The sequence below is a fragment of the Bombyx mandarina genome, chromosome 06, assembly GCF_030267445.1.
Source record: "Bombyx mandarina strain Sakado chromosome 06, ASM3026744v2".
In the NCBI taxonomy this organism is placed as follows: domain Eukaryota; kingdom Metazoa; phylum Arthropoda; class Insecta; order Lepidoptera; family Bombycidae; genus Bombyx; species Bombyx mandarina.
This window is the reverse complement of record NC_143213.1, coordinates 3,592,846-3,612,606: the sequence shown is the minus strand read 5'-3', so window position 1 is coordinate 3,612,606 and position 19,761 is coordinate 3,592,846. Positions and strand designations below refer to the sequence as shown.

Below are 19,761 nucleotides of genomic sequence, written 5' to 3'. Positions count from 1 at the left end.
CGAACAATAATATGAAATAAATAGTATGAAGATTTTTTAATTGATAGTTCGTCTTCGTTGCACTCACTTATGTAACAATTATTCAGTTTTATTACAATAACAACTGTACGGTACTACTATAGTTGTGGAATCCAGATAAAAATATTAAGCAGTTTGTTATCCAGGTTATAGTCTCAATTGCATTGGCTAACGGCTGAAATATTAAACTTTTGGTTGGCGTTCACCAAATAGATGATTTTTTTAGGAATTCTCAAATATAGAATCAGACTCTAATTGTAGAATAAAGTTTTTGGGTCGGTTACACTTAAACATCATGTGATCTTTCTAGAAATATATTTAATCCACAGACACACACATATAATTTATGTAGTTATATTATATTATTGTATTTGATAAAAGTATACATTCTAGGAATTGTTCGCGCTTTTTCTATCTACGTTGAAATTGTAATGAACGAGGCGATTGAGATAATGGATAATGTTTTAATCTAATAGATGGGCAATTTTTATAGTAAATTTTCAAAGTATAGTTTTCATTGAAATACCTATTGTATACAAATATAATATGAGACCTAAGAATCATTTCGTAATCTTCTGGTTCTGTGAAATTATTTAATGTTTCGTAGTACATAGTTTGTCATAGAAAGGACAGTTCATTAATACTCTATATATTATCCTATATAAACCTGTAGAATGTAAATAAATTTAGTGTACCGAAGAAATAATTTAAAGCAACTAATAAAGTGCTGATATAAATTCGCCTAAAGTTATTGGTCTGGTATTTAGAGATTACTTCTTTTCGCTTTCCAGGAAAACAATAGAAGAAGTCTAGAATAGATATGATGTAAGCCATCATTACCGTCTTTATTAAAAACGATATTCTCTGCATAGCATGAAATTACCACTCCTTTATCTTCATATTTTGTTTATAAGATTTTATTCTAGTGAATATTCTGTATTTGTCGTTTGCTTTTTAGAAGTTAAAACATGTCTTGTTTTTATTTATTTTTTGCTTAGATGGGTGGACGAACTCACAGCCCAAGTGGTGTAAAGTAGTTACTGAAGCCCATAGACATCTATATCAGTCCATAGGCCAGCCTACAAGTACCCACGAATTCGTATAAAAGCCACTTTTGCAAAAATCATCAACAACATTTTTTTTTTAAACTCGACTAAAAGGTATAGTTAATTATTATAGGAAAAGTTTTACTCGACGAATTTGTGTTGGATAAGTTTATAATAAATAAGAAATTAAACTTTAATTTAAATATCACATAGTTGCAGCAGATGCCAAAATGCTTTTTTTTTTTTTTTTTTTTTTTTTTTTATTGCTTAGATGTGTGGACGAGCTCACAGCCCACCTGGTGTTAAGTGGTTACTGGAGCCCATAGACATCTACAACGTAAATGCGCCACACACCTTGAGATATAGTTCTATGGTCTCAGTATAGTCACAACGGCTGCCCCACCCTTCAAACCGAAACGCATTACTGCTTCACGGCAGAAATAGGCGGGGCGGTGGTACCTACCCGTGCGGACTCACAAGAGGTCCTACCACCAGTAATTACGCAAATTATAATTTTGCGGGTTTGATTTTTATTGCACGGTGTTATTCCTTCATCGTGGAAGTCAATCGTGAACATTTGTTGAGTACGTATTTCATTAGAAAAATTGGTACCCGCCTGCGGGATTCGAACACCGGTGCATCGCTACATACGAATGCACCGGACGTCTTATCCTTTAGGCCACGACGACTTCTAAGCTTAAACTAACATAATTCGTTATCTTCCACCACGTTTAATACCCATATGAAACTGAACATTTTACAGTTCGTTACGTGAGGAACAACCAGGGAACGCGTCTAGCGTTGATAAACCAGTACTGTTTCTATTACGCAATAAAACAAAAGTCCGGGGCGATGTGGCGATGCAAGAAGAACAATTGCCGAGCCCGCGCTACGATAGCTGACGACGGGCGCTCGATGCTGCGGGCGAGACTAGAGCATAACCACCAGCAAGATAAATTTGTCATTATGGACGGACTTTATATTAAATTGTAGTTCGGTACTCATTAAATGTCACTAGATGATTTTTTTTGATAACGCCATCTTGTTGTGTCTTTAAAGCGGTTAGTTGCCCTCAATTAAGAAAAATAGTATTATTATTCGCCAATAGATGTCGGGAAGAGTTGATAATTGAAAACACGAATAAAATAACATTTTCTAAAAATAAATCGTAGCTAGATCGATTTATCGCCCCTGAAATCCCCTGTGTACTAAATTTTATGAAAATCGTTGGAACCGTTTCCGAGATTCAGATTATATATACCTAGTCAGGTCATAAGTATTGTCACACAGTAAAAACTTTTCTTTTATAATGCTGGCCACAAAAAAGTTTATTGAATTCGAATTTCGAATTGTTCATGAAAATAAAAATGTATACTTTTAGAATTTTACACATTTTTAAATATGGAGTGGACGCTTAAAGAAGACCGTGTTGCAGTTATTGCGTTGCATCGTTGCGGTTACGCGCCAATTCAAATTTTTAACATACTGAAAAATTTGAATATAACCAAAAGATTCGTTTATCGTACCATCAAACGATACAATGAAGACTCTAGTGTAGATGACAGGTCAAGAAGTGGTCGCCCTCGGTCTGTTAGGACTCCAGCAGTAATAAAAGCTGTGAAGGCGCGAATTCTAAGAAATCCCAAACGTAAGCAGAAACTGTTGGCCCTTCAGATGGGGTTAAACAGAACCACGGTGAAAAGGGTGTTAAATGAAGACTTAGGGCTTCGGGCATATCGAAGAAAAACAGGACATCGTTTGAATGCTCGTCTAATGGACCTGAGACTGAAGAGATGCCGCGCTTTGTTGAAGCGGTACGCGGGAAAAAAATATCGGGAACTTATTTTTTCGGATGAAAAAATTTTTACCGTAGAAGAGAGCTACAACAAACAAAATGATAAGGTGTACGCACACAGTAGTGAAGAAGCGAGCAACCGTATTCCGCGTGTCCAACGAGGTCATTTTCCATCCTCGCTCATGGTATGGTTGGGAGTTTCTTATTGGGGCTTAACAAAGGTACATTTTTGTGAGAAAGGTGTAAAAACGAATGCAGTTGTGTATCAAAATACAGTCCTGACGAACCTTGTGGAACCTGTTTCTCATACCATGTTCAATAACAGGCACTGGGTATTCCAACAAGATTCGGCGCCAGCTCATAGAGCGAAGAGCACACAAGACTGGCTGGCGGCGCGTGAAATCGACTTCATCCGGCACGAAGACTGGCCCTCCTCCAGTCCAGATTTGAATTCGTTAGATTACAAGATATGGCAACACTTGGAGGAAAAGGCGTGCTCAAAGCCTCATCCCAATTTGGAGTCATTCAAGACATCCTTGATTAAGGCAGCCGCCGATATTGACATGGACCTCGTTCGTGCTGCGATAGACGACTGGCCGCGCAGATTGAAGGCCTGTATTCAAAATCACGGAGGTCATTTTGAATAAACTTTAGTGTCATAAGAATCTATGTTTTGTTAAGTTCATTTTGGTATATGAATGGTTACATAATGAATAAACTTGTTTCAATTATTTTACATTAAACATGTGACAGAATTTATGACCTGACTAGGTATACAAGAATTGCTCGTTTAAAGGTATAAGAATAAGAATAAGATTTCGATTTTTCTGCTGTAAAATAAAATTCCTTGACAACTCGGTGGCAAGCGGAGAATCGTTTTCTGTTGTTGTTGTTTTTTTTTTCTTTTCTTTTTTTATGGCCCTTGTAGCTAAACGAGCATACAGCCCACCTGATGCCTACCGTCACGTCTTGTTCACCTCTCATGGTCGATGGAGGCAATCGAGAGCTCGGTAAGTAACACTGGCCCTAGCAAGAGCGGTGCTTCGCAGAATCAACTGCTGGATCGGAATCGCGAACCACTTAGAATATCTGGTCAGAAACTTTGAGGGTAATCTATTGCGGCATTAACAACTTCTATTTGCCCCGTTAATGCCCAATCTCATTTGTCCATCTATAAAAAATTAAAATAAAAAAAAAACTCTATTCAAATTTGAACGTACTCAGAACACTTCTTGTTCATTTGAAACTACAAGGTTAGTGTGAGTGTAAAACGATTAATGAACATTATTTTTCAGTTCAACTGGTAAAAACTGCATCCGGAAAACTGTTTGCATTGCTATTCGATTACACGTATTCATTATCCACCAGAGATTCGTCAGCGTGGCGGTGTACCAGAAGATCGTCTACGAAGTGCAAAGCCAGGTTCACATTAAACAACGACAAGCTCACGAAAGCTCACTTGACTCACGACCACCAACCGTCTAAATACATTATCCGGAATGGTGTTTACTATAAACTTTCGAATTAACCGAAAGCCTTTTTTGCAAATGAAATTTTTTTTATATTGCTTAGATGGTTGGACGAGCTCACAGCCCACCTGGTATTGAGTGGTTACTGGAGCCCATAGACATCTACAATGTAAATGCGCCACCCAGCTTGAGATATAAGTTCTAAGGTCTCAGTATAGTTACAACGGCTACCCCACCCTTCAAACCGAAACGCATTACTGCTTCACGGCAGAAATAGGCGGGGTGGTGGTACCTACCCGTGCGGACTCACAAGAGGTCCTACTACCAGTGAAATTTGTTTTAAATATATGTTAAAAGTTACTAAGAAAGTTTTCTATATAATTTTGTTTATTCGAATATGATCAAATATCTATTTAGACAGTAGCTGTTTCGCTGTTTCTTTCACATGTCCGTAGTTTAAAGGCGATGACACTATTAACCGCCACGATTATTTTATTATTCGACACATGCCCTCACCGCTACATAATTTGATGTAACCAGTTATAAAATGTAAAAATATATTAAATTACATAGTAAAATGAAATGTATTAATTCAAAACTGTGAAAATTGAAACTTAAAAGGCTATAAAAATAACAATAAACACCTTAGAAACTCCTTCGTTTTAAAAACTAATAAAATGTAATTAGGTCTACTTGGCTGTTTGGTTTAAAAACCAAACGTTTTAGTTCTAATATGGTAATAATGGTAATAATAAACGGGAACAAATCACGCATGATTATCTGGCTCCAAATTAGGATTATGTATATTATAGGAACCAGAGACTGATATACATACTTATATACGTTCAGATATACACATATATAGATAATAAACGCCTAGACAAGGAGTAAACTGACCTGTTCATCATACGTCATGCTTGGAAATCGAACCCACGACCTTCGGCTTAACAGTCAGAGACGTTAACTACAATGTAGGAGTTATATGATTTGTTGTACTTTGCCAATGATATTGTAATGTAATGTAAACAAAACAATTTCCTTTTTTTTTCTTTTTTTCCTACTTAAGCTGATAGCCTTGGAAGGCTATTTCAGCGTAACCTTAACTAGTAGGTAAGCTCACGAGGCTCAAACCGGAGTGATGCTAACACTGGCCCTAGCAAGAGTAGTGCTGCGCAGAATCTACTACCGGATCGAAAACGCGACCCACTGAGAAGATTCGGCGAGAAACTCAGTGGGCTGTGTCTATGGGTTAATTCGCTCGTCGAGCCCTTCGTCGCAAGTGACGGGTTCGACGAGGACGGTGACCGGTGCATGTGGTAACAATTTCTTATATTTTTGTTCTATTTATACAGATGTATATTTTTATTTTCCAGTTTTGTACGTAAGGAATATATCCGGGAAGATTTTAGCTGTGTGCTGTAACTACACGTACTCGTTGGCCTATAAGAACGATAAGGTGACTGCTTGGAGATGCTCCAGAACCTCGTCGACGTGTAGGGCTAGGTTCATTGTTGTGGACAACAAAGTGCAAAAGGCGCAATCTCAGCACGACCATTTACCGTCACCATTCATTATTAGAGACGGAATTCTGTACAAATTGTAAATCGTACAACAAAGACACTTGCCGGATACAAGCCGGCGAAAATATAATGAAGCAAGGATCTTGTACAGTGTAATTTTTTTTTCCTACCTATGATGATAGCCTTGAGAGGCTATATCAGTTTCGCCCTAACGTGTAGGTGGCTAACACTGGCCCTAGCAAGAGCAGTGCTTCGCAGAGTCTACCACCGGATCGGAAACTCGACCTACTGAGAAGATCTGGCGAGAAACTCAGTGAGCTGTGTTTATGGGTTAGTTAACTCGTCGAGCCCTTCGTAGTGTACGATACTCGGTTCACGGTTCAAAAGCAAGAGCCGTCTCTGAATACCTTCTTAGCTTACGGTAGCTATATTGGTGCAATTTAACAGTCCAAGGAAGTTTTCTAATACAATAATTACAGAAAATACCCTCCCAGGATGACAATGTGTGTATTATTGATGAAACCTTTCTAACCTTAACTTTAATTCATTGTTAGACAACAGGATTTCGTGTATTCCTGGTCATATGAAAAAATAGTACGTGCTACGCTAACTCCAGTAACAAAGTCAAGTCGCGCACGATCTCCCAAATGAAGAGTATCTCGTCTTGTATATGTGGAGATTCTGAAGGTACTACATATATCTGTTGTTTCTAATTACAGCTCCATGCTAATGACATTTTGTGGGATACTTTTTGCGAAATACTTCTTTCATAAGTAAGTAGTTCCTACTTCTTTATCATCTATCATTTTGTTCTTGTTTAATAGCTTAGTTACAAACTCGTTTGGCTCATTTACGTGTTCACGAAAATGAAGCTACTACTACTGCTGCGCTGGCGCTATGACCCCGAAGTGGGTCTTGGCCTCCGACAATAAACTTTGCCATTTTTTATTTAATTTTTATTTATTTATTTATGTACACACAGAAAAAAGACATAGTACAAAGGCACTGCTTATTTCTTTAAGAAATCTCTTCCAGCAGACCTGCGAGAGGATAATGAGAATAATAATAAAAAGTGATAAATGTGCCATTCATCCCGGCGCTGCGCAACACCTTGCCAGTCCGACACTTGGAGCTCACGTAAATTTCCTTCCACAGCCTCAGACCAGCGGTACTTGGGCCTCCGTACGGGGCGGCATCCCTCCGGTATACCCGCGTACACCCGTTTCACAGCCCGATCCTGCCCCATACGTACTACATGCCCGAGCTATGCGAGCCTCCGTGCCTTCATCTCCCTCAGCATATTTGGCTCACCAAAAAGCCTCTCCACATCCTTATTTTTCCGGACGTGCACATTAATATATTTAATTGTGACTATTTCTTTTAGTACAATGGATAAAAGACCCTTTAGGTCGAAAACGGGCGTTTGTCAATGGGTATACTTTCTGCTTACATCGAAAATCCAGTTTCAAATCCACTTGGCGTTGCACAAAAGCGTTTTCAACGTGCCGAGCTCGTTTCACAATAAGTTGTGAAAGTGAAATAATAAAAGCTACTTGGAATCACGATCATACGCCTCCGAAAGCTATTTTTCGCAACGGGATGTATTTCAGGTTGTAAGTGACCACCGTAAACGAAGCCTAAGATTATGTAATGGATTAATAAAATTGTAAAAATAAATGTATTATAATATTTATTAGCTTTATTTATTTATTGTATAGCTTAAGTGTTGTTATGCGTGTAAATTTCAATATTTAATTTTAGTACTACTGAGAACTAATAAAGGCCAACACTTCCGGTGAAATAATTAAACTTACGACGATAATTATGTTTTCTAACTACTACAGGATGTAAAATATTTGTACTAGTTTTTTTCATAAAAACAGTAACTTCTAAGATTGTACTTATTATGTTGTAACATGTAAAGGTCATTTATTTAAAAAAAAAGGCATGTCGATCATTTCATGTCTTAGTTGTAGACGTAAATAATACAGATATTGTACAATAATAATACAGAATAAATCAACACGAAGAATATGTTGAATGTACAGGGGGTGATTTTTTTCTGAATTGGAATTGATTCAAAACATGAAGTATCCGAGCTCCGTGTTTGTCTTGGAAATAATGAAATATAGTATATGTATGTATATATCTAATTCATATCTGAATTTACAGTTTTTTTTTAACTCGGATGACACCGGCCCCGTCCGAGGTAGGGCGCCGGCGGTGATCGACAGGAGTGTTTAGTGTAGTTCAATTCCCACATAGCCCACCCGATGCGCGGATGGGGGTCTGGCGATTTTCTCCTGTGGAAAAAAAGGTCGCAAAAGCTTAAAATATACGAAACTACAAACTCATCGGTACAGTATGCGCAGACATAGTCGAGGGGTGATCTTGGCGAGATGGCGAGAGCTACGCGTCTGGTTGTGTTATTGCCTGCAGAATCTCTCTTACCTTGCCTAGATTATGTCTCGAGTGTCGGGCAAAAGTGCAGGAGAGTTGTTTAGTGGGCGGGCCATTAATATGTTTGGCCCAGGCAATTACCATCTTCGGCCATAGATAGAGTCCCAAGTATGGCGAGCGACGTCTAGCCACGGAAACCTCGTAGGATAATTTATAATCGACAAACTTAGTTTGAATTTAGAATTAATTGCCATATACATACTATATATGTATTAACTTTGGCCACTATTTTAAAGCGACAATTTCATAGGTAACCAATTATATACGTACATATATATGCTACTTGAAAAAACGTCGATAAATATATACATTATAAATAACCAGGTACAGATATATTTAAAATTTCGTGTATCTTATTTTGAAAATTATGGATTTGCATACAACTATTAATTATTCCTTATTTTACCCATAGGGGTGAAATTGGTTGGAGTGGATAGTTTCTATAAAAAAAGCCACTGCTCAAATTTCTGTAGTCCTAGTAGTTTAGGCTTTGTGTTAATACATCAGTCAGTGATTCAAGACAAAAAAAATGTACAGTTTTATGGCCGTCGTCTAAAGCTCGAACGACCAAAACTATTTCTAAGCTGTTAAAAACTGCGTTCTCTCGTTATACACATTTCAAATTTGTTTTTGTCACTTCCAAAAAATACCTGTAGAAGCTGATGTTGAACAATGGACCGGATGCATATAATAAATTCGATTTCCGTACGTGAGTTTTGTTTCAAATTAATACAAAACTGTATAATTAAATAACGTTTCAGTTCAGTGGGTGAGGAAAAAGTCTGGTGGTGGCGAATATGCGCTGATTAATGGCTACACTTTCTCGAACGGCGGGAAAACAGATAAGAGGGGCTTCTGGAGATGTACCAGGACTTCGCCGAGATGCAGAGCCAAATTTTTAATAGGCCAAAACATGAAGATTGTCATAGCGCAACTGACACACGATCACGACCCATTACGTTACATTATTAGCAAGGGGCTTATTGTACGAATATAGCTTTTTAGAACAGGGAATGGACCGGGGACCTATTCTGTTTCCCGCACCAATCAATCGCTTCAACGAGTGTGCAAACCGTGTACAGTATTGCTGTTTCAACTCAGAGTCGTTCCCCGCCTTCATTAATTAGAGTCCTCGGCGGCTTAGGACCTCATTTTACCTATATCCAGAAGCCACTGGGACCACTTTACTATTAGTAGGACCTCTTGTGAGTCCACACGGGTAGGTACCACCACCCCGCCTATTTCTGTCGTGAAGTAGTAATGCGTTTCGGTTTGAAGGGTGGTGCAGCTGTTGTAGAGTCCTTAGAACTTATATACTTATACTTCAAGGTGGGTGGCGCATTTATGCTGTAAATGCCTATGGCCTATGGGCTTCAGTAACCACTTAACACTAGGTGGGCTGTGAGCTCGTACACTCACCTAAGGAATAAAAAAAAAAAAAAAACAACGACCAAACTTACGAACTCGAAAGGCTTTAAAATAAAAGTACTGCAGCGTCTTATTTCGTCTAGAAATTTATTTAATCGTGTTTGTAGTGAAAAGTAGATTTTTTCTCTTGAGCTTTAACACTTTAATAAAATGAATTAAGTACTTAGCAATAAGTATGTTTTTATAGGATGATTGTGTTTTGATATGCATAAAATTATACTTCAATCTGATGTATAGAAGATCAAAATTAATCTTAGATCGAAATATTGACGAATAAAAATAAGTATTATAGTGTAGGTTGGGGATATATCTTCTCCATTCCATTATTTTGAGTTACAAATTACTGTTTAATATATTAAAGCAAGAGAGAGTTTCTAGCTCATAAAATTTATTTCAATGAAATTTACTTATTCAAAATATGTTTGTATAATAATAGTTATTTTTCCTGTTTTGCCCAAAAATATCCAGAATCATGGGAAAGGATCGTGAGTGCTTAAAATATACCAATAAGATATAAACTAGTTTTGCTCGTAAGAAAATAAAATATAATATTATGTCAAGTCATGTCTTTGTGTTCAGTATGGTTCTCTGTAGTTTTTATTATTAACATTTATTCTTCAGTAATGTTAATATACTTTAAAAACCCAACAGACTTGGTGTTTTACTATAAAAATTATGTAATTTTTATTTCTTATTTTTAAATGACGTTATTTTTCGATGTTCGGTCCGTTTTTTTGAATCCTAAATCTGTCAATTGCAAGCCCGATTCTCAATTTCCCATTTTTGGTTTTCAGTTCTGCAGCTCCTAAACCTACATGGCAAAACTATATATCTGGTTAAAGGATATCCGTTTTATCTAGTGAATGACAACGGATATTTAACTTCATGGAGGTGTACAAAAACAACGATATCGTGCAAAGCGAGATTCACCATGGCGGGGAACAACATTGTGCGGCACAATTTCATTCACAATCATAAAAACGATGATTATTATATAGCGAACGGCGTTTATTATAGACGTAATAATTTTAGAAAAACTAAACGACGCGAATACTGATCGATGTGATTTTTAAATTCTAATGTTTCCAATTTAATTTCCAAATAAAACGGGATATTGAGGTCAATCTAATGCTATTGAGTAACATTTCCTTGTGGACTAATCCTGTAAGTTTTATTCGACTGTAATTAATGTAAATTCCTATTCGATTAGGCCGCCCAGTTTTATTTCCATAACGAATTTTTTCTTTGGCTTCTTTTCAGTTTGTAATTTGTCTCCTTTTACTTTAATATTTTATTATATTATTTTGATTGTCTGTGGATTGAGTATTACGAAAATAACTTAACTGTAGTAAGTAAAATTACCTTATTAATGTTCCAAGAGATCAGATAACTTTTCTGTTTTTATTATTATAATTTTGATGTCATTCTTTCTTGTTTGTTAATTGTAAACAGTCTATCGCGCTTAGAAGAGATTCGCTTGATGCTACTCTTAGGAAAGCTAGTTTTAAATCCTCGAGAGTTGGAATATAATCCAAACATACATAGGAAGGGAATTTTGAAGAGTAGTTAAGGACTATGACACAACTTTATGGAATGTTTATAATATGCCTTATCAAAACAAAATCACAATATACTCTTCTCGTGTTCAGTTTTAATGTATTTCTCGAAAATTTTTGGCGCAAAAAACATGCTACTTTCAATTTATTATGCAGGTATTCTCATTCAATAACATAGGTTGATTCAGTTTCAATTACGACAATTTGTATTTTCCAGACCGCGATTAAAAAGCAAAAATCCAAAATTACTTTTTATCTTATCCATGTCACAAAAATGATGTCCAAATGTATCAAATCAAACGTTTTTCTGGCAAATAGCTTTGCGTCACGCTTCGGAATATTTACCATTTATTATTATAGTCTTAGCTTTTTTTTATCCTACTATAGTTTTTAAGCTTACACGGTAATTCTTTATCGGTTCATTTTGTTTATTTATTTGTTAGTTGCTGTGTCTTTGAAACTAGTTGATTGTTTTATTATTATTCAATATTAATTTAACAAAACGTAGATGTGTTTATTCAATTATTTTTGCCATTATATGCAGACGACCAGACGTGGACCGTCTGGACCTGGACCTGGACCTTATGATAAGAAGTTACTGTATCTCGTGGACATTGGTAATACCAGGGGCACGCTCAAGTGCTTCTTAGATATAAAATTAGTTGTTGTCTTGATTTTAAAAGATAATAATCATTAGTTAAGTTTGTTCTTAGTTTTAAGATGGCCGGAATTATCACTTTTCGAATTTTTGTTTTTAGAAAACTAAATAAATTCTTATAGCGTAAGTTAGTTAGATTAATGACGTTTCAATTAATGTTAAAACCTTCAAAAATATTTTATATATAATATTTTAGTGAAATTTGTCTAGATGATGTACTTTTTTTAAATTTAAACTTATTTTATTATGAATCTTTTAGTTAAATCGAAATTATATAGTAATCATATGCAGTTTAATAATAATTACTAACCTTTTAGTAAGTTTGATACTATGTTGATAAAATGTAATTAATTGTAAAATTGGATGTCATAAGTATTTTATCCATGTTTTAAATTATGAGTATTGCTATTATGTAATAGTTTATTGTCGTCCAGATTAGCGAAAACATACATAATTCGATAAAAATAAAAAAAACCAAATCAGAATCCCGACCCTCAATGACAAAAAACTATGGCGTCTTTAATAATACAATGACCCATTTCAATTACAATTTTACTAAAGATTCCCCTTCATTCCGAGACAAAGTTAACAAACAAAATCCCAAGTTTGCTATTTTAGAATTCATTGGGACTCCTAATAATAATTGTCCTGTGAAATTCTGAATACAGAAGATGTATCAAATAGTCCCTCACGGACCAAAATAAAAAGCGCCGTTAAAAATTCTAAAATAATCTTTGTTTTTTGTTTTTTTTCTAATGCTCTTACATTCTAGGGCCCGTGCCTCTATTGCAGATCTATGGCGATGGATGCTACAGATAAATATATTATCAAATGTTGAGGGTAGTTTATTGAAAAATTTCTAACGTTAATGTTCACAAATAATTGATTTCCTATTAATTTTTGTTAGTCTTACATAGTGTTAGTTATCTGCACATTTATTATTGCATACTTTTATTATGGGGCAATGCAAATACATGTTGCAGTTTCAATTAATTATTGTTTTATTTTCGTATAGAGTTTTGATTACCGTGATTATACGTAAATTGTCATTAATTTTGAATAAAGACCTCGAATCAAAACCGAAACGAAAGTATTTCGCTGTGTTAATTGTAATGTAAATAATGACCAGCAACGTCTTATATTTCCAGCACCGACTGTGGAATGGATGAAAAGACCCAACGGTAAGGAATTGGCTGTGGTCGACGGCTACACGTTCTACTGCCACAAGAAATCGCGGAACACCACAATTTGGGACTGCACCAATGGGGGAAAGTGCAAGGCTAGGTTGATCACGGACAGTGGCAGTGAGCCGTCAACGAGATTTTTGATGAATGCCAGACTGGACCACTCACATTCTCCACCAGATTACATTATAAAAGATGGGTATTTTGTTAAAATCTAACTTTCGGCATCACAACAAGTTCGTTTCTACTTTTTGCAATAACATTTACAGAAACATTTTGTATAGGTCCGTGTGAGGTTTTTTTTTTCGTGGGCTTTAGTTGAGACTGCTTTGACTGAATAAGTCATTTAAATCAATCGTACCCTAAAAGTGGTCAAATTGAACATTAGAACCTATTACAATATAAAAGTTCGATTTGAGGAGTTTGAGATCTTGGGTATCCGAATTTTTCACGTTACTGACTGTAAATCTAATTACCTGCCTTAATAATTATTGTATTATTATTGGAGTAGATGTGCAATCGACTTAAGACAATGGTTAGTGGTTAATCGAATTCTATGGTAGTCTATATTCTGGCGTGAATCTCGCCATGGGTACTCTGAAGCATGAAGCCAAAGTTTTAATTCCATTTGAATAACAGATATTGTACTGTTCAATGCTTTGTCATTTTAAGGATATCTGATATTCCACTGCAGGTCATGTAGTCAGGTGGGCAATCTCTATAATTTCCACTAACCGCTAAATATCAGAATGGCGAAGAACTCTCTACCCGAAATTATTTCTAAAAAAAAAAAGCACTGGATTTATAACTTCATCAATTGCACTCAGGTAAATCACATAGCGTATTCGTACTCTCTGATTCGAAATTATATCATACTCATAATACTGTTCTTGATTCTTTAATTGAATGCTAGGATGCATTCCTATCAGTATATGTTTTTTATGTATGAACGTTTGGGTGGACCACATTAAATAATAATGAGTTACTTTCGAAAGAACAAGCAATATTTGATAAATAATAATTTATTTTAAGTATGTCGTTTTTAATACAAATTTTATTCGGTATTTTTTTGTGATTTGGATTATAATATTAAATGTTACAAAGTCTCAGTTGTTTTTTATTCTCTCACAAAAGAAACTAACGTACCTATTGCCTTTGATGATGTGTCATAGTGTATAAATAAAGTGTAAATATTAGTGACGCAGATATGACCGTAGTAGTCTAGTGAAGTAATGAAGCATAAAAAATACTGTTGATTTCACCTTTACCAAATTTATTTTTCAATATTAATTATCAGAATATTTTACAGTTATAATAGTAGATTAAGGGGCGAATGACTACGCAGCTTTGTCAACTACGCGCAAATGTTTGGTCAGGATTTTACAGACTTAACAGCAGATAGTTCAGGAGCTACGTCTATTCATCTAATGGAATCAGAATCGTGTATTGTGATCTCAGCGTTAATAAATATTCGGTCTGTTTCTGTGGTGGAGCAATGCATTCCCATTTCACTTGCAACGGCTATTCCAATGGCACTAAAACTTTGGATGCCGTCACCTACCTTGAGGTATGGATGCGGTCGAATTATTAACTGTATGACTAAATCGCTCTCTATTTTAAAATATAATGTAGGATGTATTCGCTGCAGAAATAATCAGAATAGTATACGGCGTGCAGACTCATGATACGCCTAATCATCAATAAAAATGACAGATGGATCACTGTATGATGGTAAAAACTCAGACAGCACTACTGTTTATTTTCGGATAAACCTCTTAGTCGCTTTTTACGATAATTTCGCAAAAAGGTGGGCCGGTACATTTCTATTGAGTTTCACACTCGTCATGTACTAATAAAATCGTACGTTTCAGTGATACTGTTAGCTAAATCGCGTTACTCGGGAAGGCATTTGGTGATGCACAACGATTACACGTACTACTGCAAGAAACAGTGCAAGAAGACGAAATATTACCACTGGTACTGCTCGACTCACAACTGCAGAGGGTGCAATGCGAAACTCAAATTGGACAACAATTTCGTTATAATAGAACTAGAAAATGAACACACACATCCCCCGGCCAAGTATTTCATACATAAAGGGCAATATGTAAAGATAGCTTAGTATTTAAAAATGAAAATCGTTTTGTTATGACGAATAATATTTATTTAAATAGAGTTTGGAATGTTCGTTATAAAGAGAAAATTAATACTGGTTGTATATATTTAAACATAAAAACATTATAGCCTATTGAAATCCACCTAACAACAAAGAATACAATCTTTACAAATCTTTTAATTTCATGAAATAGGTACCAAATGATTTTATTTTAAAATATAAATTTTGCATCCTAAAGCATTTCAATTGGCGTCTGGCTAAGTTTTAGGTTTCATTAAAACAGAAATTCTATGTTGCGTTTAATGAAGTCTTCCACTTCCTTTGGTATTGTTAGTATTCAAGAAAATAATATTTTTATCTAAGTTTCTCAGACACCAAGTTCCACTGACTGAAAAATAAAAAAAAGAATTTCTTTTAACAACCCATGTATTTATTCGCCTTCTTTTGGCAGACTCTTTCTACGTTATAGGATCCAACAAAGAGATATAATCTTACTACTAGATGCGCTACTATTTTGGGAACATTTTTAGACATTTCGATATTAAATTGATTCTAAAAAAAACCATGAACTTAATTGTTAATTGTTGTTACCAATGCACGTTTTACGTGTGTGGTAATATTTTATACAATATAGTGACTCATTGTGGAATTGAAATAAACAATTTTACCAAAGCTCTGGTTTCAATTGACTGAAAATTTGTGGTTATTATTTAGTGAAAGCTAAATTCTAAATAAGTTTTCAAATTTTTGTAACTCATTTTATTTTCGATACATATTTATTATATACTAACTCATGAATAGTAAGACAACGAATTAGAATACCGTTGGATTATTAGAGCTTCTTGGTATATTAATTAGGTTTATAAATCGTAAACAATTTTGCGTGGAGTTATTTTAAGCTGCATATTATTATATTGGTAGCGAGAAATAATGATGTCTTGACTTAAATCCTAAGGACGAATTTTTTTTTTCAAATTCCTCGATTACATATAACCAATATTGCATACTCCGGCCGTGAATCTTTTATCCTTTTCGGATTTTACTTTACATCAAATGGACCACTAAACTAGTTTTTCTACGTCAGTAAAAACGATTACTAATTCTATATTTTTATAAATGTAGTTTTATAACGAAAGCCTATGTGTTTATATATTTAGTACATATAAAGGAACTTTTTCGCGGGAACGCGTGGACCGAAGTCGTTTGAATCGTTTTATTTTGTTCATTTAGCGTTATTCAGGTTTGAATGGGTAGCAACGGTGGTTTACTAACTGTTTAACATCTGGGAAAGTGCATACATGTGGGAAAACGATACAAAGCCGCTGGAGGTACCTTCTCGAGATCTTCCAAAAATTCCACTGAAAAAATCCCAGTAAATACCCATCGTTTCACAGTGACGTTAGTTCATGCCATCTCATCTCATATTTTCATCATTATAACAGAATATAATAAGAAAATATAAGACTCGGCTTAAAGGTCGTGTTACCAGGCCATAAAATCTTTAAAAAAAGTATAAACAAATGCTTTAGTTATTTTCATTTGGTATAGAAAAATATAATTTTTTTATTCACAGCACGTCGTAAGAAAACGACTATGACTTTTGGAGGTCATACCTTCTATAGTAAACGAAGCGGCGGTTCTAGAATCCGATGGTACTGTAAGCACAGATACATACGCGAATGCAGTGCTTACGCCATAACATTCAATGACGTCGTTGTTATGGCTGACGAAAGCCATAATCATTAATAAACTTATGAGCATCATCACAACGATCACCAAAAAAACTATATATCGCAGCACCTTTAGAATTGAATGAAGCAGCTTAATCCGAAATTCTTGTTTATTTTGGTAAACTCCAAAAATTCAATTGAAGAATTGTATTATTTATTTTATTTTTCGATTTTAATACTTTAAGGTATGCGCTTGATTTAAAAAAGACGGAAAGGGTACGTTTATTTGTATTTTTCTAGACTAAAAGAGAATGTTTATAAAATAAAATGATAGAATACATGTTTATAAGTCGTTCGCAGAATAAATCTCATTTTCTTAATTTTTTTGGTTAAGCCATTTCAATACATAAGCTGCGATATATGGATAGTTAGCTAATTCTAAAATAAAACATTAATGGGAAACAATTCTTCTATTCTAAGCTGTTCTCAGTCGAACAAAAGTAGTCCTAATGCTTCGACCACTCGCAATATTTAATGGATTTTATTATTGTTTGATTTCATAAGGATCATTAACATAGTCCTAAAATTATTTTGGAAAACTAACCGAATATGAAATAATATAATTTTCATTAGAAACAATGATAACTGATTTTATTAAGTCAGAACTTCTTGTAGGAAGTTTTGACTAAAATGGCCTCTTGTTTTACAGTCAAACAAATACAGCGGAATGTTTCAAAATTGATTTCTCGGTAAGTTTTTAATCGTTGATATTTTTGTATTTAGTGGCAAAAATCGCCTGATCGTTAAATATATATAACATTAAATAATCATCGTTGTGTTGAGTAATAATCATCAAATAATTCAGAGTACGGGTTATTTAAAATTAACGATCAACCTCCGATAACGATCTCATTATGATGTAGTTCATTGCGCAGTAAGAGCTACTGAGAAAAAACGATAATGTGTGATGACATTCTTTTAATGCTTATACTTACATTCTACATATTTCTGCCACGAAGCAGTAACGCGTTTCGATTTGAACAATGAGACAATTGTTATGTTATAGAACCGGAACTTATAACTAATTTCTCAAGGTGGGTTGTTAATGTCTATGGGCTCCGCTAAGTACTTATCAAGACAGTCTGCCTAAAACGGCTATAAAAATAAAATTAAATGAACTTCTTCGCGACTGATATATGACCTACGTCTGGTATCGATTAATTTTTTTTTCCTACTTAAGCTGATTGAGAGGCTATTTCAGCGTAAACTTAACTAGTAGGTGAGCTCACGGGGCTCAAATCGGGAGTGTTGCTAATACTGGCCCTAGCAGGAGCAGTGCTTCGCAGAATCTACCACCGGATCGAAAACGCGACCCACTGAGAAGATCCGGCGAGAAACTCAGTGGGCTGTGTCTATGGGTTAATACGCTCGTCTAGCTCTTCGTCGCAAGCAACGGGCTCGACGAGGACGATGATCGGTGCTTGTGGTACCTAAAAGCACCGTTAATGGATCGAAAGGATCCGTAATGATGTGTTTTGGGCATCGATTCATGCACACTACAATTTGTATAGTAAATTTTTGTAATTTTTTTTTTCAGCGTACACCCTTGTACCATTGCCTACCGGTCGATTTCTACTAGACGATGGTGTGTCGACCTTCTCCACAAACAAATCTTGCTTGGAAGGCAGCGTAACGTGGTACTGCTCCAAACGTGTTAGCAAAAAATGCCCAGTTCGAATCAGAATGCTCGATAAGACAGTCTTACACATTGCAGGAAATCATACGCACAGAATAAGAAAATGAGTTCGAAAAGAGTAGTTTTCTTGGATTAAAGCTAGTCTCGCGTTTTTATTGTCATTGCAATAGTATTATTTCTAACATTACGGATATATTTTTCGTGGTACTGATGATTAAGGAAATAAATGTAATGACAATAAAAAATGCGAGTTTCAACTTTAAAAATAGTTTCAATTATGATTCTATTCATGATATCTTATTAATTATGTTTTAAATGCCGTGATATATTTTAAAAGCGAGAACGATACGTTTGTACGAGGCTAGGAAATATATAAGAGCTTATACTTAACGTGACCATTTATATTTTTACTCAAAACGGGACGTTGGTTTATTTGGGACAATTGACAGGTACACAATGGAAAAAAAACAGTATTGTTTTGTATCTTGTAATATGTTTATATTATTATATGTGATGTTTACTGTATGCACTAGGTTTGTGTTCCTAATTGTTCTTTCCTTCTGCGGGCCTACTGGAAGAGATTTCAACATGAAATAAGAAGTGCCCTTGTACTCTGTATCCTTATTGTCGTGTTTTTTCTAACAGCTGTGTGTACAAATATATTAAATAAAACAAACAAATAAATAAAAACAGTACTTTTTTAAAGTTATTATTCGGAAAAGTTAGTTTGAAAATTACGAATTAAAGAACATATCGACGCTTGAAAGGCAAACGTACTAAGCGACAATAATTGTTTTGTACATAAATGATAGGCAATACCCATATTCGATGCGCAAAAAAAAAATATTTCTAAGGTCTATTAAAATAATTTCAATCCTACAGCTTGATTCGTTAAAATAGATTTTTTTTCAGGTATTTCAACTTTAAATTAGTCTACTGTAAAGTTAACGCATTGTCGCTTAGTCACGTTTGCCTTTCAAGCGTCGATATATACTCTAGATGTTTAGTTATATTTGTATTTATTAGAGGAACAAATTTTGTTATTATAGCTCACAACGCTCACGTTCGATCGAAAACGGGACAATTTTGGGTTTCAGAGTTCGTTTCGGGGACACCGGGACTCGTAATTATAAAAAGGGACAGTC

General features: G+C 35.0%; 1 protein-coding gene across 17 annotated transcripts in view; it reads left to right on the top strand.

Moving 5' to 3' along the window:
• Window positions 1-19,761, top strand: part of LOC114239888 (uncharacterized) — a 471,744-nt gene that overhangs the window by 191,130 nt on the left and 260,853 nt on the right. The window contains exon 5 of one of the 17 annotated variants that reach the window (XM_089728065.1): window positions 15,006-15,922. The exons of 14 other annotated variants lie outside the window; for them this stretch is intronic. In XM_089728065.1, the coding sequence (XP_089584191.1) occupies window positions 15,006-15,256 (251 nt within the window). In that variant the 3' untranslated portion in view covers window positions 15,257-15,922. Of the gene's footprint in view, window positions 1-10,530; window positions 12,944-13,098; window positions 14,244-15,005; window positions 15,923-19,761 lie in introns of those variants that run through there. 2 more of the 17 variants (XM_089728062.1, XM_089728054.1) reach the window with 2 other exon arrangements.